The sequence below is a fragment of the Podarcis tiliguerta genome (genome assembly GCF_965153285.1).
Source record: "Podarcis tiliguerta genome assembly, chromosome: 7".
NCBI lineage: Eukaryota > Metazoa > Chordata > Lepidosauria > Squamata > Lacertidae > Podarcis > Podarcis tiliguerta.
Genome location: NC_139540.1, coordinates 84,613,846 through 84,641,055, shown reverse-complemented (window position 1 = coordinate 84,641,055; position 27,210 = coordinate 84,613,846). Strand labels below are relative to the sequence as shown.

Below are 27,210 nucleotides of genomic sequence, written 5' to 3'. Positions count from 1 at the left end.
CGTCGCCTACACTCTCGGCGACTGACCGGCCTCTTCGCAGCTAAGTTCTTGGAAGTGGATTTGGCTTAAAGATAAAGCGTGAATGTCACAAACGGATCTGGAAATGCCTATACCACGCAGCTACGCTCATCGGGGCGGACAGCCAGGACTGGTGGTCAGCTCCGGTTGTTGTGCGTGAAACAGCCCAGGCGAAGAAAATGCTTCTTACTGCAGGACGTGTGTGTGTGTGTGTGTGTGTGTGTGTAAAGGAAGTCTCACCACTCAAAGCTACCCAAGAGATGGCAGGCAAGTGCTCAAAGCGGCAACTGTGAAATATTCTTCCAGAATAGTTCTATGGGCTTAGATGACTTACGGTTAGGACTGAAACTCTGAGCCTCTCAGAGCTCATCTTCAATCTCGTCCAAAGGAGATCCTGTTTGCACCCTTCCATGAAGGCAAAGGCTGCGCACACCCTATATTGTATATTTAAAGCACACATCCTCTCGCGTCCCGCTTACCCACGCACCAAGAATCCTATATCCGTGTGCATCCTTTGAATGCATGGTGCCTGCACAGCCAAACGGTCAATCGCAGAAGCGCCTTCAGTTGGAGTCTGGGCGCTGGGCAAACGGGTCCATCCGGGCTGGGCATTAGCTGAGCTGCGATACGTCCTCTTTGTCCTGTTTCTTCTTGAGCATCGCCAGCCTTGGAGCGTCGGAGAAGAAGACGTGGTTCAACAGTCGGAGACCTGAGTTTTCGCGCGCATCTTTAATATGCAGCCGCATTTTAATAAGGACTACCAGATTTAAGCAATCACAAAGTAATGAGGAGACGTTTAATGGCCCCCAAAGGCTCTCCGTTTTAAGCAGAGCAGCAGATTAAAACAAAGTGTGTCCTACACCTACCAAAGATGATGACCAAGCCGTTAAGACGGGCTCTCAAAGGGTGTGGCTGTGTCAAGGACAATCAAAGAATATTTTTTTTATTTGCAGAATCTGGATAGATACCCTTTCAAAATGAGAGCAAGAGCATCCAGTGATACTGATGACAAATCTAGTTGTGATCCAGAACCGCCTTTCGATCGGGTGCTGGAGAAGACCCTTTTGGGGTTGATTCATGTTCTTATGTAGCTGCATTGTTTATACTTTCTGGATGCCCCACGATCATATTATTAAGTAGCTGTGTTCTGTGTTACAAATCAGTCATTGCTAAGAGTTGTTTCTTTTTGTTTTCCAATGTATTTCTTTGCAATATATTAGCAAATTTGGCGTGGCGCGAGCAAATTTTTATCTTGAAAGCGAGGACTAGAGGAAAAGGTTTGAGAGCCAGGCGTTAAGGCGCCACAAGTACCCGTTACGTTTACAAGCACATCTTGCAAGCTGCAACAATTGCCTCATCCTGATCCAAGAGTCGTCCTGAAGATTTTCCCGCTGGAGCTCAAGAGAGGCCTCCCTGGGGCATAACACAAAATCCACCCGGGAACACGAGGGCATGTCAGCCAGGTGGCGAGGCAAATGTCAGTAAAGCAAATACGAACAAAAACTCCTACTCTGGGGCGGAGCAGCCTGGGGATTTGCCAGGCGGCAAGAAACCCAAGACTTCTGCTTCTTCCAGCTTTCCTCTGCTTCTGCCCTGCCTCCAGTAACCTATTCCCCGCATATAAATTCATTATCCCGTCAAAGGAATTCGATAGTGTAACCTTATTTACGTCCACGCAGAAGTAGGCCCCATAGACTTCAGTGGGCCTTACTCCCAAGTGAGTGTGCTTTTGTACGGGATTGCAGCCTATGGCACAGGGGTGCCCCGGTCTTAGGAGGCGCCCCAGGAAAAAACACTGTAGTCTCACAGCAACGAGACTCTCAAGCTGCCGATGCTTAAGGGCTAGAGATAATAATAATAATAATAATAATAATAATAATAATAATAATAATAATAATAATAAAAAAGAGCCATTCTCTTCTAAAGCCTCAACAAGTAAGCTCCATTGTTATTCGTGGGGCCAGGAAAATGGGTCTAGGATTCTCAGTCGTCGTCCACCACCAGCGCCCCAGATTCGGAGCTCCCATCCTCCCATCCTTAAAAGCTCCCGGTACCCCAAGGTCCATTCGGTGCTATTGAGACGTCTGAAGGGTAGGTGGGGAGCTAGCGTGGCCTTGGGTGCTATTCTGGCACCAACCGAAGTCAGCCGTATGGAGGTCAGTCAGGAGATTGAGTGGGCATCCGGCAAGCCCCCTGGAGGCAAAGCCCCAAAGAGACGTGTTGGTGTGTGTGTGTGCGCGCATCACTGGGCGTGGAGGAAAGGGAAGAAGCAAAGGCGCACGAGGCGCACGGCTCCCCCCTCCATGTTTCTCGTCACGTTTCTGGAGAGATGCGGCTCCCGCCTCCCTCCCTGCTTCGATCCGTGCCGATCGCGCCCCGCTTGCCAGGTAGGCGCCGCCTCTCTCGGCAGCGAGGCTGGGCGTTTCCCATCGCGGGCGCAGCCGCCGGGCGAGAAGGGAAGCTTTTCTCCCCCTCCTTCGCCCAGGTCGGCCCCCCTCCCCTCCGGCGGCTGCTTCCCCGCAGCATCATCTGCGACGTTTCCGCGCTGACCTACTGATACAGTAGTCGGGGCAGGGCTGGGGAGGCTGCGGCGCGCGCGCGGGCCCCTGGGCGGCGCTGTGCTCCGGCGAGGCGCCCGCGCGTCTGCAATAGGAGCGCTTCTCCCCCTCGCCCCCCTCCGTGAGCTCATCCCGAGCCAAAGGCAGCGGCTGCCTTCGCGCAGGGCTCGCTCTCGCTGGCTCAGCACAAGGGAAGCGGGCGGGCGGGCGAGCCATGACTTCGGCCGGCGCCTGGAAGAAGAAGAAGAAGAGCAGCGCCCGCTCTCCCCGCGCCTCGTAGCCAGCGGGTTTCTGGCTGCTGCGGCTGCTGCTGCTCCGGTGCGCTCGGCTGCTGCTGCTGCCGCAGCAAATTTGCAGAGAACGTGGGATTATGGTCCTGTTGGCTCGGTCTGCAGGGAGCTGAGGAGGAAGCCAGGGATAGAAGAATGCGGGTCTATTTAATGGTGTGCTGCCTTATTTTCTACACCGTCAATGGACAAGTAGAGTACTCCATCCCCGAAGAAACGGAGCCCGGCACGCCTGTCGGGAACCTAGCGCAAGATCTGGGTATCGTGGCCGCGACGCTTCCCTCCCGGAAATTCCGCATGATCACCAGCTCCAGCAAGCAATATTTTAGCCTCGATGCAAGCACCGGAGCTTTGTCTGTCAAGGAGCCCATCGACCGGGAGCAGATCTGCGCGCTGAAACCTACCTGCTCTCTGAATTACGAACTGGTGCTAGAAAACCCCTTGGAGCTTTACAAAATGCAGTTTAAAATACTGGACGTGAACGACAATGCCCCCATCTTCCCGCTGGACGAGTACCATTTGAACGTGGCCGAGTTCCTGGCGCCGGGAGCTCGCTTTACCCTGCCCAACGCCCAGGACCCCGACGAAGGCATCAACGGCGTCCAGAGCTACACGCTGAGCCCCAACGAGCATTTCCGACTGGAAATGCAAACGCGCGGGGACGGCAGCAGGTATCCGGAACTGGTGCTGGAGAAGCCCTTGGACCGCGAGCAGCAAGCCACGCACAGGCTTGTGGTCACAGCCAAAGATGGAGGGACGCCCCAGAGGTCCGGAGACGCCCAGGTCGTGGTCACCGTCCTTGACACCAATGACAACGCCCCCGCCTTCGAGCATTCCGTCTACAGGGCCAGCGTCTCTGAAAACTCCCCCAATGGCACCCTGGTCACTCAGGTGCACGCCACCGACTTAGATGAAGGTCAGAACGGGGAGGTCCGGTATGCCTTCAGCAACAGCACCCCTGCTGAGCTCCAGAAGATGTTCCACATCAACCCCCAGACCGGGGAGATAAGAGTACGTGGGAGTTTAGGCGCCCGGAAGCCTCTCCTGGAGATGTTCATTGAAGCAAGAGATAAAGGGGTCTTTGGTATGTCCACTGTAGCAAAGCTGCTGGTGGAAATAACTGATGTGAACAACAATGCTCCAGAGATCACTGTTACTTCTCTTTCTAGCCCCATCCCAGAGGATTCCTCTCTGGGCACAGTGATAGCGCTCCTGAGCATCACCGATGAAGATCCTGGAGAGAATGGGAAAGTCATTTGCCAGATCCCCACCAACATCCCCTTCCAACTCAAGTCCTCTTTTGATAGTTACTACAGTGTGGTCACCAGCGGCCTTCTAGATCGGGAACGGGTCAGCGAATACAACATCACTGTCACTGCCTCTGATCTGGGCTCCCCTCCCATTGCCACCCAGAAGACTCTGCGGGTGCACATTGCGGATGTGAACGACAATCCCCCTAAGTTCCTCAACCAGATGCGTGAAGTTTCCGTAATGGAGAACAACAAGCCTGGGGTGTCCCTTTTTCATGTGTCGGCCTCTGACCCAGACCTGGGGGAGAATGGTCGGGTCTCCTACCTACTCAGGGACATTGACATCCAAGGCAGCTCCTTGACCAGCTATTTGGCCATTGATGCAGACAGTGGAATTGTCTATGCAAAGGGTATTTTTGACTTTGAGCAACTCCAGAGCTTCCATTTTCAAGTGGAGGCCAAGGACAATGGCTCTCCAGCCCTGGCTTCCGCCTTCATAGTCAGCATTACCATCCTTGACCAGAATGACAATGCCCCAATCATCTTGTACCCAGGGGTGAGGAATGGCTCAGTGGCGGTAGAAATTGTTCCCCGCTTGGCAGATGCTGACTACCTGGTGGCCAAGGTAGTGGCCCACGACCCAGACAGTGGGCAGAACGCCTGGCTTTCTTATCACCTCTTGCAGTCTTCCGACAGCAGTTTGTTTCGAGTTTCACCCAATGCTGGAGAGGTCAGGACTAGTCGCTCCATGAGGTCTAGTGACCCCATCAAGCACAAAGTTGTGGTCTTGGTAAAGGACAGTGGGGAGCCTCCCCTCTCCTCCTCCGTGACCCTGGGCATCCTGCTGGCTGACTCTCTCCCACAAGCGCTCCCGGACTTTGATGACAGCTTGGAAGCCCGTGGGCAGCAGCTGTCCAGCTTGAACTTTTACTTGATCATTGGTCTAGCTTGCCTTTCCTTTGTCTTCCTTGGCTTTCTCATCTTCCTTCTTGCCATTCGACTTTTTCACTGTAGGACTAGTCCCTCATGCAGCTGCTGCTGCTGCTGCCCCACAGATGAGTATGAAAAGTATCGCTACAATGTGCGCATGCTCCCAAGTTCTCATTTCACACCAGAGATGGTCGAGGTTGCAGGCATGGGGAAGCTTACACACACCTATTTGTATAGGGCATCTCTTGGTGTTGGGCCTAGCAATAACAACTTGATGCCCAACGGAGATGCCGGAAACCTTTCCAAAGGGGCAGGATTATTACAAGTGCCAGCATCTTGCATTCAAGTGCAGAAGGTGAAGAGTGACCACTTTAATGCCATTCTGGTGGTAAGCAGGGTTTTCTTTTAATATAAAAAGTTATGTGTCTTTCTTGGGCATGTGTATCTGTGTTTGGGGTGGCAAAAATAACCCAAAGGTGTATCCATTTCGTCCATTTTGTTTTAAAGGAAGCCAATACATTTATAGATGCAACACTGAATTTGCGCCTAACCTCTTAGAAACTAAGGACAGAATAAAAGAACTAACAGCAAATAGAGTGTGCCTGCCTCTCATCATTTTTTCTACCATGGATGCTAATGGACAGTAGATTCAAGATTGCCAAAAAAAAAAAAAAAAGCCCAGCGAACCGTCCACTTCACATAATGCATAATGTGCATAATGCATAATTAATTTAAAGAATTTATTGCTACAATATGTGGTGAAAGTTTCTGCCTTAGATGGCTTTATTAGAAAGGGATAGACAAATACATAGAGGATGGCCCATCAACACTAACCTGCCTAGCCAGTGGTTAAAATCTGGACTAGATGGCTCCTTGCTGAGATTCATCAGGGCTTTCTTATGTTCTCCAGTGAGATTTTTTATGGCCGTCTAGTTAGCTGTTACTCAGCTGTGGGGAAATGGTAGTTAAAAATTTGGTTCAAAGGTTTGATCTTCACTGTGATGAAAATTACAAAATACTTGAATTCCTTGTATTGATTATAAATTGTGCCATGTTATCAATATGATTGTGTATGGTTAGCATTCTTTTTTTAAAAAGTTGGAATATTTGCTTTCTTAAAATTTGCAAAGAGGTTAAAGAAACACAGAGATCCGCAATATGAAAATAGCAGGATGCAGGTGGAATTTTGAATATTTTTGTTAGTGACGCTGCCAATATGCTTCATAAGTGCATCATGACCTGTTGTAAAATTACTTCCGATTATGGCGAACTACAATCTTCTACAACAAAATTGTCCAAAAGGAACCTTGGGGTCCAACGGTGGAGCACAGTCCAGTTTCCAGTTCTTGTAATGGACCAGTCGTTGAACAACATTCATTGTTGTTCAAAAATCTCTGAACTATACCTGAAAGTAGTCCCCATAATTGCCAGAAGAATTAAGTTCATTTTGAATAATTCATTTTAAAACCAAAACTTTGAATGATTTCTAGTTCACATTAATTCCCCCAAGCCCAGCCCAACAGGAGGGCTTTTAAAAAAAGAAGTATGTACTGTATTTTTCCATGTATAAGTATATTTTTTCCTAATTTTTTGAAGTTTAAAATAAGGGGTCATCTTATACACGGATAGTGCATAGTACATTTTCTTAATTTTGAGTCCCAAAAAATAGGGGGTGTCTTATACATGGGGGCGTTATACATGGGAAAATATGGTATATTGGATCTCTGTAAAGAAAGTTAGAAAGCAAACATGGAGGCAGTGTTCTAAAGCTTTTTAGGGAGCTACAGAGGCACTGCTATTGCTAAGAATTATTAGTCAATCCATGTTACTTAATGGGAATACGGAAGAAATGAATGTGAGGCATTTCCTAAGGCTTCCCTGCTGAAGAGATTTGCTGTCTTCCAATAGGAGCAGCATGCAGAAAGAGGTACAGGGTCAAAGCAAATGATGCCTTGTGCCTTTAACAGTAGTTTGACAGGCAACAATTAAACAGGGTAAACATTTTCTAATATGAAAATACAATTATAGGCAAAACTTCACCTGTCAGCCTTCTGTCTGTGAGACATCTTATTACTTGTGCGTGGCTCCTAATTTAGTTTTGCACCCTATACAAGCAGAGGAGCTTGTAGCTTTCTGAATGCGCTCTGTGTGCGCACACATGCACGCTAAGGATGCATGAGCTTGGACTAACCCAGTTCATTTTGTAAAAGTATGAACTTGAAGTGGAACTAATTCTTTTTTGGACAGGATGAACTTGAACTACAACCAGTTCCTTTTTAATAGGAACCTTCCAAGCAACTGCCAATTTCTGGTAGGCCACTTTGTACTTGGTGGTTACAGTGTTTTTCCCAAAGACTGCTGGTCTAGATCGATCTCAGTCTGATCCAGTTCGATCTTTACAGATATTAATTTATACCTCAACTATTAGCTCCTGGGTATATCCATTTGGCTGTGGAAATTTAATACACCTTGGTGGGCCACAGTCACTCTAGTATGAAAAGAAAGGCATATAGCCAACCCCATCTCTAGAAGGGGTTAAAAGGTCAAGTGCTTTTAATTTCCATTGACGTGAATAGGAGAGATGTAAGGATGCCTTAATTTCTTCACTGAAATGGATGGGAAGTGTATTTTGGCTGGAACTGGGCATAGTTAGCTTACCTGAGGGCAAAACTAGATGTGATGTAAACACACACCTGTTGCTCAAGAAAGTAGCCCCATGTTGAGTCCTCCCCTGTTGTAACATCTAGTTCATGCCCTGATGCCATAATGCTGACCATTCATTCCCTCACCGCTCCTGCCCAGCAAGGACTCTGCTGGCCAAGGTCAAGAAATGCCAGGGCAGAAACTGAATTGAACATCATATTATGAATGGGGTGTGGGAGATTTTGACACAGGGCTGCTTTTTTGGCAGCAGCTCTGCATTTTCTGTAACTTGTGCCAAACTTTTTTTTAATAGTAGAAATTAAATCAGGAGGTTCATAAGTTGTAGTATTCTAATGGGTTCAATGTAGAACCATGCATATATGTATTATTGATTAACTTCTACTCTCAGATACAAGCATTCATTCCTTAACAACTATTATGAGAAATAAATGAAGGAAATGCAATAGCAGTGGTTGTGGTTATACAATTAAATATACAAATATAAAGCAAAGAGAAAGTTAATCCTGGTCAATCAATACAGATTGTTCTTTCTATTGTGTCTCTTTGTGGTGAACAAGCAGAGCATTAGCTATATGCTTTGAGATGTTCACATTCATTTCTTGACTGCTGTCATAATACTTGGAAAAATCCCTTTTGAAGAATGGGACGTGTCTGAGTAAATATTAGAATTGAGGTGGAAATATATTTTTATTTTCCTATATCACACTTCCTCACAGGTTTATGAAAGATGGAATACGCCACAGTTCATTTAATACATAGTAGATTAAAGAAAATAATACAATAACTGCAATTGTTTCATTTGGGATTTGTGTGTCTTCTGTTGTTGATGTTTTAACAGTATCAGTTGGGGTGGGCTATTGGGCTTAGATGCTGCTTTCACAAGTGGAATGTGTGATCCTGCAGTGTTTTGTCTCTGAAATCCAGGCCAAGCCTCTAAAAATAGAACTATAGACTTTCAGTAGAGGAAGTGAGATGGAGCTGAACTACATGTCATGCCATCTTGTTTCAATTTGTGCCCTGTGGTGTGCAGAGCAGAAAAATGGAAAACATGTCACACACCCAAGGACTCTGAGCTGTTTTTAAAAATCTGTTATGAGGAAAGATGAATTCTGGAACCTGGGTATATTATGCAGATTGGTCAAATTTCCACAGATTTGTTTATTCTGCATAAAATTCTACTTCTGGTAGGCAAGGGGAGGAAATGATGTTACCGAAAGCACAGAAGTCCTCACTCACCTCCTTGACTGCTGATAGTACTTTTCCTTCTCCCTCCCTCTTTCTTCAAAGATTTCATGAGCCACAGTTCCTCACATTTCAGTTGTCTTTCTTTATGGAAACAAAATGGAAGCTTGTACAGCTTGAGGATGTTCAATTCAGTGCTTGATGCAAAAATCCATGTTTCAGGAAGTGTTGAATCCAGTCCACCATTCTTGTCACTATGCCTCAAACTGAACTTCCCAGGTGCCTTTATGTGGATGAATTAACAGTGGTGGCTGGTGACCATTGGGAACGGTAGGACGGAAGGGGATGCCAGTGACAGGCAGAGCCACCCTTCGACTGATAGTAGGTAAAAAGGAGGCAGGTGAGGCAGACAGGTTGTTGGCGCAATGCCCCACTCCCCTTAGTGGACCAGCCTCCGATGTGAATTAAGTAACTCTGAAGGGGGAGCAGGTCCATTAGCTCAGGGACAGAACACATACTTTTTGTATGTGTGAAGTGAAGTCCCAGTTTGAATCCCTAGCATTTCCAGTCAAGAGCAGTCTCCTGCAGTCAGAATAAACTGTGCTGGTCTAGATGGACCAATGGTATACAATGTCAATTAGAATATATGGGGAGGAAATATCAGGGAAGTGTGTTTCTTGACAGTCAGACACCTCTAGACTGCTTTGTTCTATAGGTTAAACTTTTCAGTAATATTTCCTCATGTAAGCCTTCACTATTCCTTTGAATTAGATTTTCCAGGATCAGGCTCAAAGGCAACCTATGACTTTGGACTTGGTGGTTCTTTTGCTAACCTTCGTGAGAAATTCATCCTCTCTTTCAGCAGAATGGGAGATTTCCAGGGTGTGGCAAATAACAATCTTATTTGCAGGGGGAAGCTTCTTTGATCCTAGTCAATTAGTGACCTGTTACAAATGTTTTGACTGGTAAATTCTAACTCAGGGAATTCCACTCCATAAGTAGCAAACTGTGGGATAATTTCTCTCTCTCTGGTATCTCTTTCCCCTTCCCCTCCCTGGTGTGTCCTCCAGACCAATCACCTGTTTATTTCTCTTCCATGCTGTTTGTTTCTCTTGATTTTGCACCACCACCAATCTTACACATGATGCTCTCATGCTCTCAGGCAGTGTGTCCTACTGCCTTTCTCTCTCTTGCTGTCCACCCATTATTCTCTCTCCAGTCATTTATGACTGTCTCCTCCCTTTCGTCCTCCCCTTCCTGGGAGAGACTTCATCCTCACAATTCTGTGAAAGATATTACTTCCTGAAACACTGTGTATTCCCCAAGGGAAAGGAAAAAAAAATCTATATGTGTGTGGCAGGCCACCCTCCTTCAATACTGTATACATAAATCCAGATGCTCCCAGATCAAATTAGTGCGCAGGTCATAATATTCATTTTCTGTTTCTGACAAAACCTTTATGAAAAAGCTCATGCCACATCGAAGTAGGGTACCTTTTCATGTCTACTTATGTTTCCAACCACGATTCTCTGTGTCAAAAGGAGCATTTCTCACAGAGGCACAGGTCCAGCTGAATCATTTCTGAAAACCCTGCTGGATTTGGGTAGGTTGCTGGAGTGGGTGGTATATTTTTATAAAGAAAGTAAATATATGTCAGTGAAGAAATTGTGTGTTTTAAAGAACCTTGTATACATGTTGGGGTATGGGGTGTTGTAGAGAGATGACATACACATTGCACCTACCTGTGGGATCTTTCTCATTGGGACCCAGGTCATCCAGAGACAGGAATCCAGAGACAGAGAGGCAGATTTGGTTCTCATTGCAATACATTTAGTGCTAAAGCACTTTAGTTCACGGCAGCCATTTGCTTATTTGAGAGAAAGCAAACAGATCTAGTTGGGGACACCACTGAGTAGAGTCTCCACTGAGTGAAAGTTAGACCTGCCTCTTGTTCCTGGTGACTCCAGACACAAGGGGTCAAGACTGTGTCTATCTCCATAATCCTGTTCCCTCAGTGGCTCAGACCCATATTGGTTTCTGTTCATACCAAAATGAAACAAAATAATCTATTTTTGCCATACCACTGATCTGGATAACTGCAACCTCAGTTTGCAGACAACAACAAGCCATACTATGGCTCATTTGCACTACATGCAGCACCCATGTGAGCAGAGGAAAGCCACATGTGGCCCAGGCTGCACATTCACAATCCTGCAAACTCCAGTTTAGCATGATGGGTGACTGATACCCTGTGTTTCCCAATTAGCTAAGTACTGTGAACCCCCTGCTTTTCAAAAGCCAAGCCATGGACTCCCTACTTTTGAAAATGTTGATCTCTCTATGATAGTTGTTATGTGAATGGTGCTACAGACCCCTTGGGTGGGCTCTGGGGTCCTTAGACCACCAGCTGGGAACTACTGCTCTATTGAAAAAGAACACATGCAATTTGTTTGAGATGCTTACATTCAATTATATTGTACCCAACAATAAATACACACATTCGGAAGGATGCTTTGTCTTCCCCTTAAAAATATAACACAAAGGCATATGGGATGCTTCATCTCTATGATAATTCTCCTTTCTTTGATTTTAAATGAATCTGAGCTAGTACATTGCATAGAAATAGATCAATTTACCAGAAGTAGAGAGTTGCAGTATAATAACTGTCCTATTTATGCCTACTTGGAAGTAAGTTTGAGTTCAATGGGGCTTATTCTCATGTAAGTGTAAGCTGTGAAATAGAAATGGTGCCATAATTTAAAGCTATGATTCAGAGGCCCCTCCTCTTGCAAGATGAAATGTGCAAGCCTATCTATAGCTCAGGTGTGTTGAGTCTTGTCAGCTCAGTTCCTTCCTTCTTTTTGGGAACTGTACTCCCTGCCAACCACTCATGTGCTGCTGTGAGTGACCTAGGATTATATGGCTGCCCTTAAACATATATGGAAATAGCTATTGATTAACCTACTCTGATGACAAGTGAATCTACTTTTTAGCCCAGCCATGGAAGTGAAGTGAATTATTGCAGCATCAAATTTCAAGAAATGATAGGAAATTTTGGCATTCTTTAAGATTCTGTGGAGTGATTATTTCTTTTAATCTCCTAGCAACCACAGTCCTAATGCTTAGCATTATAGAGTGCTTTTTAGAGTGCTGGAAGTGCTTCACATAATTTATCCAGTGATCCTTAGGACAACAAGGTAGTTCAGTATTTCTGTCCTTGTATTGTAGTAGAGAAGCTAAAGGTGAGAGAATAATTGTCTACGGCCACCTTGGTAGCTCTTTAGCCTGCCTAAGTGGGCTAAGGTAAGATTTGAGCAAGGCACTTGTTATCAGCCACCTACAAGTAGAATAAGTTTTTACAGCATCATTTTTTGGGTGGGGGAGTCCCATTTTCTTTGTTTCTTGTTCACAGCATCTCCTCATGGAACTGCAGGCTGTTAAGATCCATAAATGTGTCACTATAATTAATGGCCTCAGAATTCTAAGCAATGTTTTAGTTTTTAAGAAATGTTAATTAAAATGGTCCCCAGAGCGACTGTGGCAATATAATATATTTAAATATGTACATTTAATTATAGCACACACACACACACACACACAGAGAGAGAGAGAGAGAGAGAGAGAGAGAAAGAGAGAGAGAGAGAGAGAGAGAGAGAGATGTTGCCTTTTACTCCCCCCCCCCCCAGGCATAACATGAGTGCTGCTCTTCAGAGCTCCAGCTGGCCTGGGATAGGACTATTGTAGTGCTGTTTGAGACTAGCAGGGGACAGTGTCTCTCTCCTCTTTTCCTACCCTTCTAAAACTCTCCCCTCAGGAGCTCAAAAGACCAAGCCCTCTTCTTTCCATTTACCTCTCTGCCTCCGCCCACCCCTGTCCTCAACAACATACTTCTACTCACCCTGTCTGCTTCAACAGGGATTGGAAATCTATGGCTCTTCAGATGTTGCTGGTCTTCCAACTTCCACTTGTCCATCCACCATAGTCCATCAGGGGTGATGGGAGTTAAAGTCCAACAATATCTGGATGAATGCGGGTTCCACATTCCTGCTTTAGACCATTTATTTTTCACACCCTGGGTGGATGTCTATCTAAATTCATTCCCATCTGGGTTCAGACCTTGCTTCAGGACTATATCAGCCTTGGTCATCCTGATGGATTACCTTTAACAGCTACTTATTTTCCTATTGTGCATCTATATGTGTCCCTTGCCTCCTCTCCCTCTAGTTTCTGCTCTTGCTTGTCCTTCCTTGCAGCGCTTGCTATTTCTCACCTCTTCATGGGCTTCATTCCAATCTTGTTTCCTGGTTCTCTAGCTTAAATATCTGTCAGCAAAGAAATAATGAAAGTTGACAGCGAAGTGTTATCACTGTGTTTTTAGCTGATACACCAATGACATTGGGAGAGGCAAGGAAAAGGAAACTGTGCAAACTCAGGAAGAGAACAGGCATATTGGCTTCTTCTTGAGTTTCACTTGGAAGGTTATCACCCAAACTTGAGAAAACTAAACATCTGATGTAAGAAAAAAGATGAGTTTAGTTTCTGAACAACCTAGTGGAACTTTTTGGGTTGTACAAACACACCTCCTGACCTGTATCCAAACCCAGTCAATATGCCAGACACTCCTACATTAAAAACAGGCTGTAAAATAGACAATGTCAACAGCAGATGAGTAGAAGTTCCACGATCCGGGTTGGTTGTCCAAATGTCCAAATGTATGGAAGATGTTTGATGTGTCCTTGAGACATCTGATTTGGCCACAGTGACTCATGACTTGCTTACATCCCATTTGGATTACTGCGATGGGCTGCCTTTGAAAAGTACTCAGAAACTTCAACTGGCCCAAAGAGCTGAAACCGCATTGTTGTCCGGGTCTGGTTGTAGGAAGCACACAGCTGCCTCCTTAGAACTGCTCCACTGACTACCAGTCTGTTTCTGGATGCAATTCAAAGTTATAAACCCCTACACAGCTTAGGTTCAAGCTTTCTGAAAGACTGTGTTTCCTCATATGAACCTGCCAGGAAAGAAGGCAGCATATAAATGTATGTTGATGATGATGATAATAATAATGATAAAAGGTAGGCAATTCCTTTATGAAAGCCACAAGCTACATACCCCTTCCACCTTATCCCCAATTCTAGTCAAATAATGCTCCCAAGCTTTATAAAATAAGTAGTTAAGGGGGATGGCACAAAAAATAAAGAGTGTGGCTCTTCTGTCCCTGCTCCTTGTATTTGAGGAAAGGCTGTCATTCTGTTAGTTTGGGTCCCGATCTCCAATTGGTGAAGGTTATATTGAATCCCAAATCTGTATTCAGCTGCATTAGGTGCCTGTCTCAGTTTGGCATCTGGCATGACTTATTTTTGAGAAACCTGTGCTGGGTCTTAGTAATCACAACATCTTTTTCTAAGTGTCCCCAGACCGACTGTTTCGCTATCTATTCTAGGACCTTTCCTGGTATTTACATCAAGCTGACCTGTTGGTAGTTACATGGGTTTTCTTTTTGAAGATGAGGACATTTGCCTGCCTCCAGTCTGCAGGGACCTCACCTATTGTCCAGAAATTCTCAAAGGTTATGGACAGAGGCTCCGGTATTATATCCGCAAGCTCCTTTAGTACCCGTGGGTGCAGCTTATCAGTCCCTGGAGATTTGAAGTATTTAATGTAGCTAGGTTTCCCTTATCACCTATTTTACTCAGAATTAAGATTGAATCCGTATTCAGTCAAGGATTTGCTCCCATGTAGAATGTGTGTATGATTGCAGCTTAGTTAATATAGCACTTGTATGCTGGTGATTAGCTTACTAGGACCTTTGTGTTCAGAGGCAAAGCCTCTCTGAATACAAGAAAACCAGCAAAGGGCTATTTACTTCTTGTCCTGCTTTGTGGTATCTGGTTGCTTGCTGTGGTTCTGGACTCAGTGGACCTTTGGTTTAGTCCAGCCAAGCTCTTTCTTATGTTTTTAACACATGCATGTTTTATTTCTCTGTAGGAACAATTTAATTTTGTAGTAAAACATTAAGGATAGTACCCAACTAAATTCTATTCTGAGAAAACCCATTGGAATTAATTAACTTAAATGAGTTGTGTCCATTAATTTCAGATGGTCTACTCTGAGTATGGCTAAGGTTGGATATAACCTTAATATTGTTTCAGAGAAATTTTCATACATGACCTTGGCGACTGTGATTACTGTGATTCAGCTTGTTCATCTGAAAGTTTGGATGCATTTGAATAATTTATTAAAGTCTATGGTACTTATCCCATTGATTGAATTGTAGCTGCACTTTCCTTTCTTTTGTTGGTGTAAGTGAAAATGTATTTTTCTGTCCTTGTGTTTACCTTACAAACTGTTTTTCTTAGGCTTCAGTAACAATTATCAAATTGCAGCTCCTATTGTTTCTCATTTTCAGTGTAGGGTTGTATATGTCTCAACTTAAGAACACCTCCAAATCTCTCTTCTGAGGCAGCAGTTTTTATTTTATTTTAGGCCTTCAGGGTCAAGTGTAAGGACAGTTGTATGGGTGCAATGGCACAGCATAACACAGTGCCAGCATGAACCACGAACCAGCCTAGGGTTGTTTTCTCATTTTGATACATTAAGCTTGGTCATCCTATTGAACAGCTCAGGTGGTGAGCAAAACCCATTAGGTGACATAGAAATGGATGGAGAGTGTGGATTGAGAGTGTACTATTAGGGTGGTGGTAGGATTGCCAGGTTTCAGCATTTGACATAAAAGCTTTAGGGGCTTTTTTTCAGGAGAAGGACTAATATTTCAAGGGCAGAACCATGGAAACAGGCTATTTTCTGCTTGTCTTGATCTGAACTTTTGCTGTTCACTGCATCGTCCCATGCTCATCAGGCTCATTAAAATAAAAATGCAACACAAACCCAATAAAACAATAGTATAAAGGCATATGAAAACAAGAGCTGGGGGAATTCAAATGAACAACAACAAAAAAAAAGCTTTTAAAGGCCTAGGCAAAATAGGACTCATTCTGAGATAAGTTAAATTTCTATCCGTAATAGTTGATCTCTGATTTTAACCTTTTACATGGTTTCAAATGTTTTTATGTGAGCTTGTTGTAAGCTGCTTTGATATTTTTTCATGAAGAGAGGTATACAAATATTCTTTTATAAATAATAAATATAATATAATCTTATAATACAATCCTATTGAGAATTACGTCTCACTAAATTCAGTTATTCTCTGTTGAAGGCCAGACCAAACAATGGCACCATTAATTCAGCTGGCAATTGCAAGCATGGTTTTGTTTTTCTAGATTTAGAGGCACAGGGGGAACCAATAATGGGAGATGGTAGAAGCGTGCACTAGATCCAGACTGGGATCCAACCAATGGCAAAGCCTTCCCTTCTGATCCCTGACCTAGATCACCTTCCCTCCCATGCCTGCTATTTACTTCAAAAAAAGAGACATTAGCACAATTGCTAATTTCATAGTGTTGTGTGGCATGTCTAGTTTGATGGGCTTAGTCTTGAAGTGGCTGATACAAATTGGTAAGCAATACTAGATTGCACTTGTCACCCTCATAGTCTTCCTAGTGCAGCCACATGTTTGACAGAAAATGGCAAGACAGCAATTTCAACAGGAGGAGGCTCACAACAATGCCCCCAGGATTGCTCATTGCTTTTATTTATTTATTTATTTCATCTTGATATTTTATTAAGGATTTTCTTGTTTTACAGAAGTAAGTGTAATGCCTCGTATTCACCCCCCCCCATGTAACATTTTTACAAATCCATTTCATTTGTTGAGGCATTAGGGGGAGAAGAAAAGAAAAAAGAAAAAGGGGAGTGGAGAAAGGGAAAATGGAAGGGGTTGGGGTTGGGTGGCGGTGTTTCTATTGTGTTTAATGTATGTAGAGTTTGGGGTCAGCGTTGTTTGTGTTGTTCACTTGTGTTCCTTTGGTGGTGAGAGAGGTTGGGGTTGGCCTAGGGTGTGATTGTTTGCTTGTGATTGGCTGTGGTGATCTTTGTTTTCGTGTGTGAGTGAGGTGGGTGGGTGTTTTGGATCAGGTTAGCCATATTGATTTGTAGGCTGTTGGTGGATTATTGTCCTTGTCCTGTTGGGCTGTGTATGTGATAAAGGGGAGACCTGTCAGGAGTAAGCATGGACCAATGGTACCAAATAGTATGGGAAACAGCCCTACTAGAAAAATTAACTAATAAACTGAAACTGACACGGGGACAAACAGAAGAAGACGCCTTCACCCCGGTATTGCTCCATGCTTTTATTATGCTTGCATTCTAACCCACACCAGCTTCTCCTATAGCCATCTTTTCACTTACAGAGATTTCATTTTCTGTCCATGCTTTCTGAAACTGTGATAGTAGTCCAAGTTTTGAATTTCTGAACAAGTAATGTCCCATCCCAAAATAATATTCATTAAAGTCAAGTTGAAATAGCTTTGGAAGATTCCCTCAAGGAAAGATCTTAAATTTGATCGCTGGAAAAATGAAATTTGCTTTTCTGTGGGAAAAGCTGAAAAAGGTTAGTTCTGTTTTGGCAGAAGGAAGGATGATTGGCATGTGGGCTCAAAACCTATATATGCCTGGCAGTGCTCTTTTGGCAGTGGAAAACCAGGTTAAAAAATATCAGTCACTAAATGAGGAAGCAAAAAATCGATTGATGGTACAATTAAGCACTTAATGGTGATGCCTTCGAGTAGAATTTCTAATAGCCTGTAACATACACAGCCAAAGGCTATTTACTGTCCAGCAACAATTACAGCAACAGTCACATCTTAAACCTGATTCACATGAACCAGTAGCAGCAGCGTTGCTGCCCAAACCATTGTGTCATAGCTGCATTGTCCATGTTGCTGCTGCAACTGTATAAATTGCTTTATATCTAACATTTTCATGTCAGAGTTCTCTGGGGTCCACAGATGCTGGCATGAAAAATGTTCTAGATGATAGGGGGAGGGGAAGCAAAAATGGGATCATTCCCATTATTGATAAACATCCTTCGCCATGATAATATAACTATTGGTGGATGCAACCTTGCTATCGGTACTTATGAATCAGGCCTAAGTCTCTCTCTTACACACACACACACACACACACACTGCCAATTCCCTCTTTATGCAGATAACTGCAAATGTGAACATTGTATATGCATCTACTGCCCTCAAAACAGTGCTAAATTCTGATGGAGTCAGCCTGTTTATTGCCATCCCCAATACCTGCATGAGTTTCTATAACTGTATACACTTCTGCATTTCCTTGGTCCCATCATTTTCTGCATGAATAATGCTTCTGTTGGATGACAAAAGCTTAAGGTCACCTAAACAGCGAGAATTGCTAGAAGATGAACAAATTCATTATCTGAATCCACATCTGTCTGCATTATTTATTCTTGCCCAATTAGAAATTGGGTTCTACATGGGCCTCATGGTAGCAGTCTATGTTGTAGAGATTTAAAAAGCAAATAAGAGGAGCTGCCATCACCAGTTAGCATTTATATGGTCTCATCGGTATCCAACAAAGCAACAACAACAAAAACTCATTTCTTTGGTAATTTTACAATAACCCTATAAGGTTGCTAAGTTGGAGATAGGTGGCCTGCCTAAAGCCGCCTAGTACGTTCATGACATCCAACATATATCGTTGTTGAAAGCAGAATCAAAGGATAAAATCAGTCATGAAATAGAGGGGAACAGTTACAAAGTGATTGATTATTATTATTATTTGCTTGACAGGAAGGAGTCTTGTACTTTTTGTAAGCTGAAAAAAGTTTTAAGGAATCTTTAAATTCTACTAGATTTCAAGAACCATGGATGATACAAAAATTATATTAGCATTGTAACCATAAGGATTGAAAAGGGAGGGGAATTGCTATTGGAAAATTACTGTATTCGTTTTAAAGAAATTAATTCCCCTCCCTTTTTCTCACCCTGTAGAAAGGACCAAGTTTTTATTTACAGATGCAAATGCAAGATAAATCAACAAAGAAATTGGTAAAGAATAAATGGCGTTGGCAGCACACTGGCCAGCTACAGGGCTGTCCAAAAGCACAATATGACCTCCAGCAGTGGAAATAAGTAATTTGGGCTTTAACAATCCATCAAAACATAATGCACAAGAACCAGCTCATAATTTCAGCTTCCCAAGTACTTAATAGGAGCCACTGTTTTAACTTGAACTGGCATCTTCTGATTATAGAGGTGGAATATTAGTATTACTGAAGTCAGTAACAAAACTCCAATGGTTTTAGTGGGAAAGGATTGCAGCTTGCAGGCCTTTTGTGAGCTCATAGTTTGAAGCTGGTGTAGCTCAGACACAGGCTCACCACCTGACTGAGAACTATATTCACAAAGATATATGCACAATTTAGGGGGTCAAATGCTTTTAAGTAGCACAGGGGAATACTGACTGCGAGCCGGTTCATATAAGCAGGACTATAACTATAAGCACTTCATAACCAGGTTTCAGTCTACATGGGAATATTCTCCTGGGACAGAATTAGAACATCAGCAAAAATCAGAGATAATTCCCAGGTTATGGAACTCCACACCTTAGACGATCACTTGAGTTTAGGAATATTTATTTTTTGTAATACTTTTTTATTACTACAGTGGTACCTTGGGTTACAGACACTTCAGGTTACAGACTCTGCTAACCCAGAAATAGTACCTCGGGTTAAGAACTTTGCTTCAGGATGAGAACAGAAATTGTGCGGCGGCAGCGGGAGGCCCCATTAGCTAAAGTGGTACCTCAGGTTAAGAACAGTTTCAGGTGAAGAACAGACCTCCAGAATGAACTAAGTTCTTAACCTGAGGTACCACTGTATTACTATTATTACCAGTCCTATTTTTCTCCAAAAAAAAAAAAAAAAAAAGAGGTGCTGGAGCTCATCATGAATGTCTCCCTTGTTCTCTTATAATGGCAATGGCGCCCACCCAAGAGCTGCAGCAACTGAGTTCCAGTGAGTTCCGGCTGGGGGAAAAGCCATTATTCTTCGAATTCTGAACTGTCTAGGATACACAACCATTTCCAAAAGCATTCCTACAATATGAACATTCAGGTGCAATGGCAACCCCTAGAGCGCTCTATAGCTATGAACCTGTGTGACCCAGGGAGGCTGAACATCCTCTCTAATGAGTGTCCTTATCCCCTCTGCCAACCATCATTACCTCTGTCTTGTCTGCATTCAGCTTCAATTAATTTGTCTACATTTAGTCCTCAGAATAGCCAGAGAATAAGTAAGGGGAGGGTGGAAGGGGGGGAAGACCTGTGTTGGCCAAGCTGTGTCTGGGCTGGAGAGAGCTGGCTTGGGGCTCATTTGAAGGAATGCTCCTCCATATAAAACAAAATCCACCCTCACACAAAATTAAATATTAGGGATATGGATTCTAGTCTAACTTTCTCACTTGGCATGCTTGCTTTTCATCTGCAGGGATTTCTTGTTGCTGCTGTATGGAGGAAGGTTTAGTCAAGTGAGTCTCAAATTTAAAAACAGAACAACACACCCAAAGGAGTACAGCCTAGTCACAGATTTGCCTCCTCAGTGACAACAAGGTTTAGATGTTAACTGCATAAGGACGTGGTCTAGATAGCTGTGTGATCTTTTCTAGGCTACTGGTTATGCTTACAGTTGGGCAGCTCAAATTCCATCAATCTCTCATTGTGACCTTACTCTTCAGTTAAATCCACCTAAATCCAAATCTTATCCAGTAGCTTCACAGACATGTTGAACAGAAAGAGAGATGTAAGATGAGGACTATTATATTTTATATACTAATTTCTGAAACAATGGCAAAGTCAGCAATATCCGAAAATCACAGGATATACAATCTAAATGTAGTCAGGGTTTTTTTTAATGATTGGTTGACAAGTTTTATTGCAAAACAGCTGTATTACACACACATGGCCACCACCTCCACACACCTAAGCGACTTCAATTTACATGAAAGATGAGATTAGTTTTGCACTGAACTGAGGCATGGCATGAGGGGGAGAGTACATATTAGCACCAATGATCAATTTAATAAAGATGCCCGATATGACAAACTGAGGCCAATAGCTTCAAATGAGGAAGAAATATGTAAACAAGCAAGTCAGGCATAAAAGAGGATTGAAGCATGAAACAAAATGTCTGATGCAGAACAAGAAATATATGCCAGCTCAGGAGAGGCTTAGAAATATATTTAGAAAGGGAGAGAAACAGAAGCTTTATGAGGAGATTATCAGCAGTGCAATTCCATACAGTGTAAGGAGAGTCCACAATGCCTCTGTAAAGACATCTGTATTCCAACCCACAAGTTTGTATAATATAGTTATACTCTACCTTTAAGGATGACTCATTCCAAGACATCTTACAACATTGTAACAACAACAAAACATCCAAAATGAAATAAAAGCAATAAATGCTATGATTATACATATTCTGCTCAAAGTATTTGGAACCTTTTGAATTCAACAGTATGGGGAAAACGTAGGTCTACTTCCAGCATTATTATTTATAGACAGATAGATAGATTCAATTTATATCCCACCCTTCTTTCTGACGGATTCCAGGATGGTAAACCTCTCTCTAAGGTGTATCAGTGCATTTTACAAGTGGGGCTGACATTACGGAATGCTCCTCAGTTGTGTTTTTTTTTTAAAATGTAATGCTTACACACAGAAAAAAGTAGATGTCAGAAAAAGGCCAGGCAAGAATAGTACTCCCTGATATGCTAGTTTTCTGCATGTGATGGTTTTGAAAATTGGAGAGCATTTAATCATGTGAGCCCCCAAATACTGTCCAAAGTAGTGCAGCCTAGGCATTAGTTTACAACCCTAGTAATAACTAAGCCATACAGATAGTCTCTGTTGACACAAGAAATGCAGGCAACTATTCCTTGCATAGGATAGACATTGGAAAATTATGTGCCTTGAAGGGTTAGCTCTTCATACTGCTTCTTCTCACTTATCCCACAAAATAGAAATGGGGAGGGGGAGAAGAAAACAGCAGGAAATTACTTGTACCCAAAACATGTATGAACTATGGCATAAGATACAAGGATTTGGAGGGGGGAGTAATTATCTTTTTGTAATTGTTCTTGGAATTGTGTAATTTTTCAAATGGATCTCAAAACCAATACTATTAACTACCAATGCTATTATTATAGAAACTGTATTCTTTGTAATAAGATTTTCTGCATAGGGTGATTCTGCATGCACACATGCATAGGGCAATATTTCTGATACGAATAAAGAAAGCAGGATGGTTAATTTTATTTTGAAGTCCAGAGTTTGTGTTGCACACAATGAATCCAAATTTAATAAGAGACAATCATTGGCATATACAGAGAAATACTGTTACTTCCCAGACTCCTCATTTTCATTATTATTACTGAGAGACTATCATTCATTTGCAGTTTTATAATGAATGCTGTCTTAAAAGCTTGTGATTTAATTTAAGGAAAAACAGAGTCTGGATCTGCCCAACCTGTGGCTCACCAAGCCAAAAATAGTCCGCCAACCTGTGGGCTGCCAGATATTAGACACATTTTCTCCTTTCTCCAGTCCTAGGCAAGTAGCAAAAACAGGAGGTTTGTCAAAGAAATATAGCTAGTAACCTGGGTTTGGCTTGGTGAGTCACAAGTTGTGTGGTGAGATTCCAGAAGGTGGATTGCACATACCAGTTTTGGTATATGAGGGGACTGAGGAAGGAAAAGCAATGTGAAGGGGGAGTTTTGGAAAAGCAAGAAAAAGGACCTGCAGGGAAGCCTTTTCTAGACATCAGGATGTCAGAGACTGAAAGCCTCTAGAGGGGCTGTGTCACAACTATGGCACTCCGTTCCCTGGTAAAAGTATATACCATCTTTTCATTTGCTAGTAAGCTTGAAATTTGTAAGATCGGAAGTGGTGTGTTAATGTTGTTTATAAATCGAGTATCCCTCTTCCTGCATTTTGATTGCTTATTTTTCTCTTTCATTACTTCCTGGAGCCTTAGGGATCTTGAACCCACCTATATAAATCAACATACTCCTTTCCTAGTTTTTTTGGGTGGGGGTGGGGGCGGATTTTTCTCCTTGATTTGTTTGCTGCACCAAAGAAGGAACATGTTGGTGTGGCTGCAGCAAACAGGAGTGTGAGCTGGTCGAAGGCCAGTGGGAAGACTCACCTTTTCTTTCCTTTGATTTGACATCGGAACGGGAGGAAGGGTCTTGCTGGGATGGGAGCGAGGCTTTGAGTTGGGAGAAGGGCCCCCAGGGCGGGAAAACTCACCCCCTGCTCGCAGAAGAGATCAGTTCCAACCTCTGGCATTTTCGTTGAAAGCCTCCCAGGTAGCCAGGATTGCGAATATCCTGGGTCCGAATCTGCAGTGCCAGGTGGAGAAAGCAGAAGTAGGCTAGAGGGACCCCCGGCTCGACTAGGCATCGAGCAGCCCCCGGTGTTCGGGTGTGTGCATGTGCGCTGTGGCGCCTGCCCCGTGTTTGTTGAGAAGCGGGGTGAGTGAGTGAGTGGGGCAGCCGGCCTGCATAGCTGCTCCCCTGTTTCCCGCCCCCCAGCACCCACCCTCGACTGCCCCGCCGACGCCTCCTTGGCCCTACTCTTGCCTCTTCCTCGCCGCGTCGCTCCTGGCTGGCCGCCCGCCCGCCTCGAGGTCGCTGTTCCTCGCCCAGGTGCTGAAACGGAGCCAGCCGAGCGCCGAACCCGCCCCTCCCCGGAGCGCGGAGGAGCAGCCGCGTCAGCCGGCGGGGGAGGAAGAGGAAGAGGAGGAGGAGGAGGAGTGGAACAGCCTGTCTGTCGTCGGAGACGGGGCCATCGCAGAGCGGGCCAGAGCTGGCGACTGGGCGACATGAGGGGCTGGGCGGCCCCGGAGCGGAGGAGGGGCGCAGTGGCCGCGCCGGGGGCTCCTGGCAGCGCCTTCTAGCATGACCCTCCTGCCGCTGCCGCTGCTGCCGGGAGGCTGAGCGTGCGCCTGCCCGGGGAGGGGCAGCTGCCGGGGGCCTTCCTTCCTGGACCTGCCATGACATCGCCGGGTTCCCGGCGCGGCCGCGAGGCGGAGGCCCTGGGCTCCTGGCTGCTGCTGCTGCTGCTGTGCCTGGGTCCCGCCGTCGGGCAGCTCCGCTACGCCGTGCAGGAGGAGGTTCCGCGGGGCGCCGTGGTGGGCAGCGTGGCGGACGACCTGGCGCTGGAGCCCCGGCAGCTGGCGTCGAGGGGCGCCCGTCTGACGTCGGGCAGCGGTCGGCAGTACTTGGCGCTGGACGTGGGCCGCGGGCTGCTGGTGGTGAAGGAGCGCGTGGACCGGGAGGCGCTGTGCGAGCTCAGCCCGTCGTGCTTCCTCAGCCTGGAGCTGGTGATCGAGCAGCCGGTCGAGGTGCACGGCGTGGAGGTGGAGGTGCTGGACATCAACGACCATGCGCCCCGTTTCCCCCGCCAGGAGTACCGGCTGGACGTCAGCGAGTCCGCGCTGCCGGGCGCCCGCTTCCCCATCGAGGGCGCCGACGACCCGGACGTGGGCTCCAACTCGGTGCAGAGCTACCGCCTCAGCCCCAGCGAGCACTTCGGGCTGGGCCTGGGGGACTTCGAGCGCGGCAGCAAACTCCTGGAGCTGGTGCTGCTGCAGCCCCTCGACCGCGAGCAGAGCGCCCGCCAGCAGCTGGTGCTCACCGCCGTCGACGGAGGCGACCCGGCCAAGTCCGCCACGGCCCAGATCTCCGTGCGGGTCTTGGACACCAACGACAACTCGCCGGAGTTCGACCGCGGCACCTACACGGCGACTTTAATGGAGAATGTGGCGCCAGGCACGCTGGTGGCGAGGCTGAACGCCTCCGACCCGGACGAGGGCTCCAACGGCGACGTGCGCTATTCCTTCAGCAGCTACACCCCGGAGAAAGTGCGCCAGCTCTTCAGCGTGGACCCAGTGTCGGGAGAGGTGAGGGTTAACGGGACGCTGGACTACGAGGAAGCATCTTCCTATGAGATCTATGTACAAGCCACTGATAGGGGCCCCGTCCCCATGGCTGGGCACTGCAAGGTGCTAGTCCACGTTGTGGATGCCAATGATAATGCCCCTGAGGTTGTGCTGACTTCCTTGTACAGCCCAGTCTCTGAAGATGCCCCCCCTGACACCGTGGTGGCCTTAATGAGCGTCACTGACCAGGACTCTGGCCAGAACAGGCAAGTCAGCTTGAGCATTCCTGCCAACCTCCCTTTCAAACTTAATTCCTTCAAAAACTCTTACACCCTGGTGACTCGGGGGGTTCTCGACCGCGAAAGGGCTGCTACCTACAATATTACCATCACTGCTGCAGACGCAGGGATTCCTCCCTTAACCTCTCACAAAGTCATCCAGGTGGACATCTCTGATATCAATGACAACCCACCACGGTTTGAAGAATCCGCTTACTCTGTTTACATCCCTGAAAACAATGCTCCAGGGGTTTCTCTCTGCACTGCCAAGGCTGTTGACCTTGATGCCAATGAAAATGCCCTCATTTCCTACTCTCTGCTGAACAGAGAGATTCAAGGGCTCCCTGTGGCCTCCTATGTCTCCATTAAATCTGACACTGGTGACATTTATGCTGTTACTTCCTTTGACTATGAACAGCTGAGGGAATTCCAGGTTCTTGTGCAGGCCCAAGACTCGGGGGTGCCACCACTCAGTAGCACAGCCACAGTGAACATCTATGTGGTGGATCAGAATGACCACGCACCACAGATTCTGTACCCTGCCCCAGTTAATGCCTCAGCAGCTATGGAGATGATCCCCCGCTCAGCCAACCCTGGATACTTGGTGACCAAAGTCATAGCCATTGATGCAGACTCTGGGCAAAATGCATGGCTCTTCTTTCACCTGGCCCAGTCTTCAGCTCCAGACTTCTTCAGAGTGGCACTTCACAGTGGAGAAGTTAGGACTACTCGGAAACTGCCGGAGGACACTGTGACCACCTTCAACCTTACTGTTGTAGTGAGAGACAATGGAAAGCCACCCTTGTCTTCCTCCGTGTCTATCATAGTTGCCGTGGTGGACAGGGTTTCCAAAATCATTCCTGACACAAGGAGGCATGTAAAAAGCTCTAGAAGTTACTCTGAGATCACCCTTTATCTCATTGTTGCTCTGAGCTCTGTCTCATTTATATTTCTGTTGACAATCGTTGTCCTCTCTGTAATCAAGTGCCAGAAACACAGTGTGCACATGAGCTCCTGTTGTGGGGGGTTCTGTGGGACGCCCAGAGAAAGGTGCCCGGTCGAAATGTACAAGCAGGCAAATAACAACCTTGACACCAGAATGTCAAATGGTTTAAAAGTCCAGCCCCATTTTGTTGAAGTGCGGGGCAATGGCTCTCTTTCCAAGACCTACTGCTATAAAGCTTGTCTGACTGCAGGCTCGGGAAGTGATACTTTCATGTTTTACAACACCGGGGTCCCAGCAGGAATCAACTCCCAGGCTGGGATGGCTGAGAGACATCTGACTGGGCAGAGTGGGCAGAGCGCACAGAACCTGATCATACTTAAAAGTGAGCCCATCACTCCAAATGAGGTGAGGACCGAATGGATAAAATGACCGGAACAGGCTTTGAATTTAACTAGTGGTCTTTTGCATGCTTAATGCTCAGGATATTGATAGGAAACAAGAGTGGGTTAAAGGAATGGTGAGGCATGGCATTCATTCCCCCCCAAACAAAATTGGAGGCTTTTGGTTCCTTCTGTTCTCCTAGCTCAGGTGTATTATATCTGTGTAGCACTTTGTTTTAAAAGGGTTTTTATCTTCCTGATCAAAGTATCAGGGTGTTCTACCACCTTTCTACATGTAGGAGAAAGTCCACTCTAGCAGATTATATGATAGCACAAAATACACATAAAAAAAGCATAAGAAGGCTCAGTCTGAGAATCAATATGCTTCAAATGATGTTCAGGTGTTGCATGTTTCCTTCGAAGCACTGTGTCCAGTGGGGCTTACTCCCAGGGTATTGGTTTGCAGCCTACAAGGCTTTGTAATTATGTTCCATCTTCTGGATCGCCATATGAAGATACACTTGGCTGTATGTTTTCCAAGAGGCCGAGAACATATAAAACATTCTTAGGCTACAATCCCACCATTGATCTCAGTGGGACTTATTTCTGAGCAGACATGAATAGATTAAACTGGTAACACAGTGTTTTACTTCTCACACGGTGTTGCCTCTTCTTCCTGTCCTCCTGTCCTACCTCCCCATTTCTCTGAAAGTCTAGTGACATAATTCAGTATGTTGACCCAGTTTTTGCTGTGCTGTTGCAGTACATTAGTCTGTAACCCCCAATGTACTTGTTTAGTACCTATGCTCTCTTGTAGTGATACACTTTATTTTATTTATTTATTTATTA

The 27,210-nt window shown here is 45.2% G+C and overlaps 1 protein-coding gene across 10 annotated transcripts in view; it reads left to right on the top strand.

The window, feature by feature from the left end:
* LOC310681116 (protocadherin alpha-C2-like) overlaps positions 1–27,210 on the top strand; it is a 186,463-nt gene that overhangs the window by 103,743 nt on the left and 55,510 nt on the right. Inside the window, exon 1 of one of the 10 annotated variants that reach the window (XM_083448606.1) lies at positions 2,681–5,431. The exons of 7 other annotated variants lie outside the window; for them this stretch is intronic. In XM_083448606.1, coding sequence (XP_083304732.1) covers positions 3,002–5,431 — 2,430 coding nt within the window. In that variant the 5' untranslated portion in view covers positions 2,681–3,001. Of the gene's footprint in view, positions 1–2,680; positions 5,432–23,637; positions 26,387–27,210 lie in introns of those variants that run through there. 2 more of the 10 variants (XM_083448611.1, XM_083448604.1) reach the window with 2 other exon arrangements.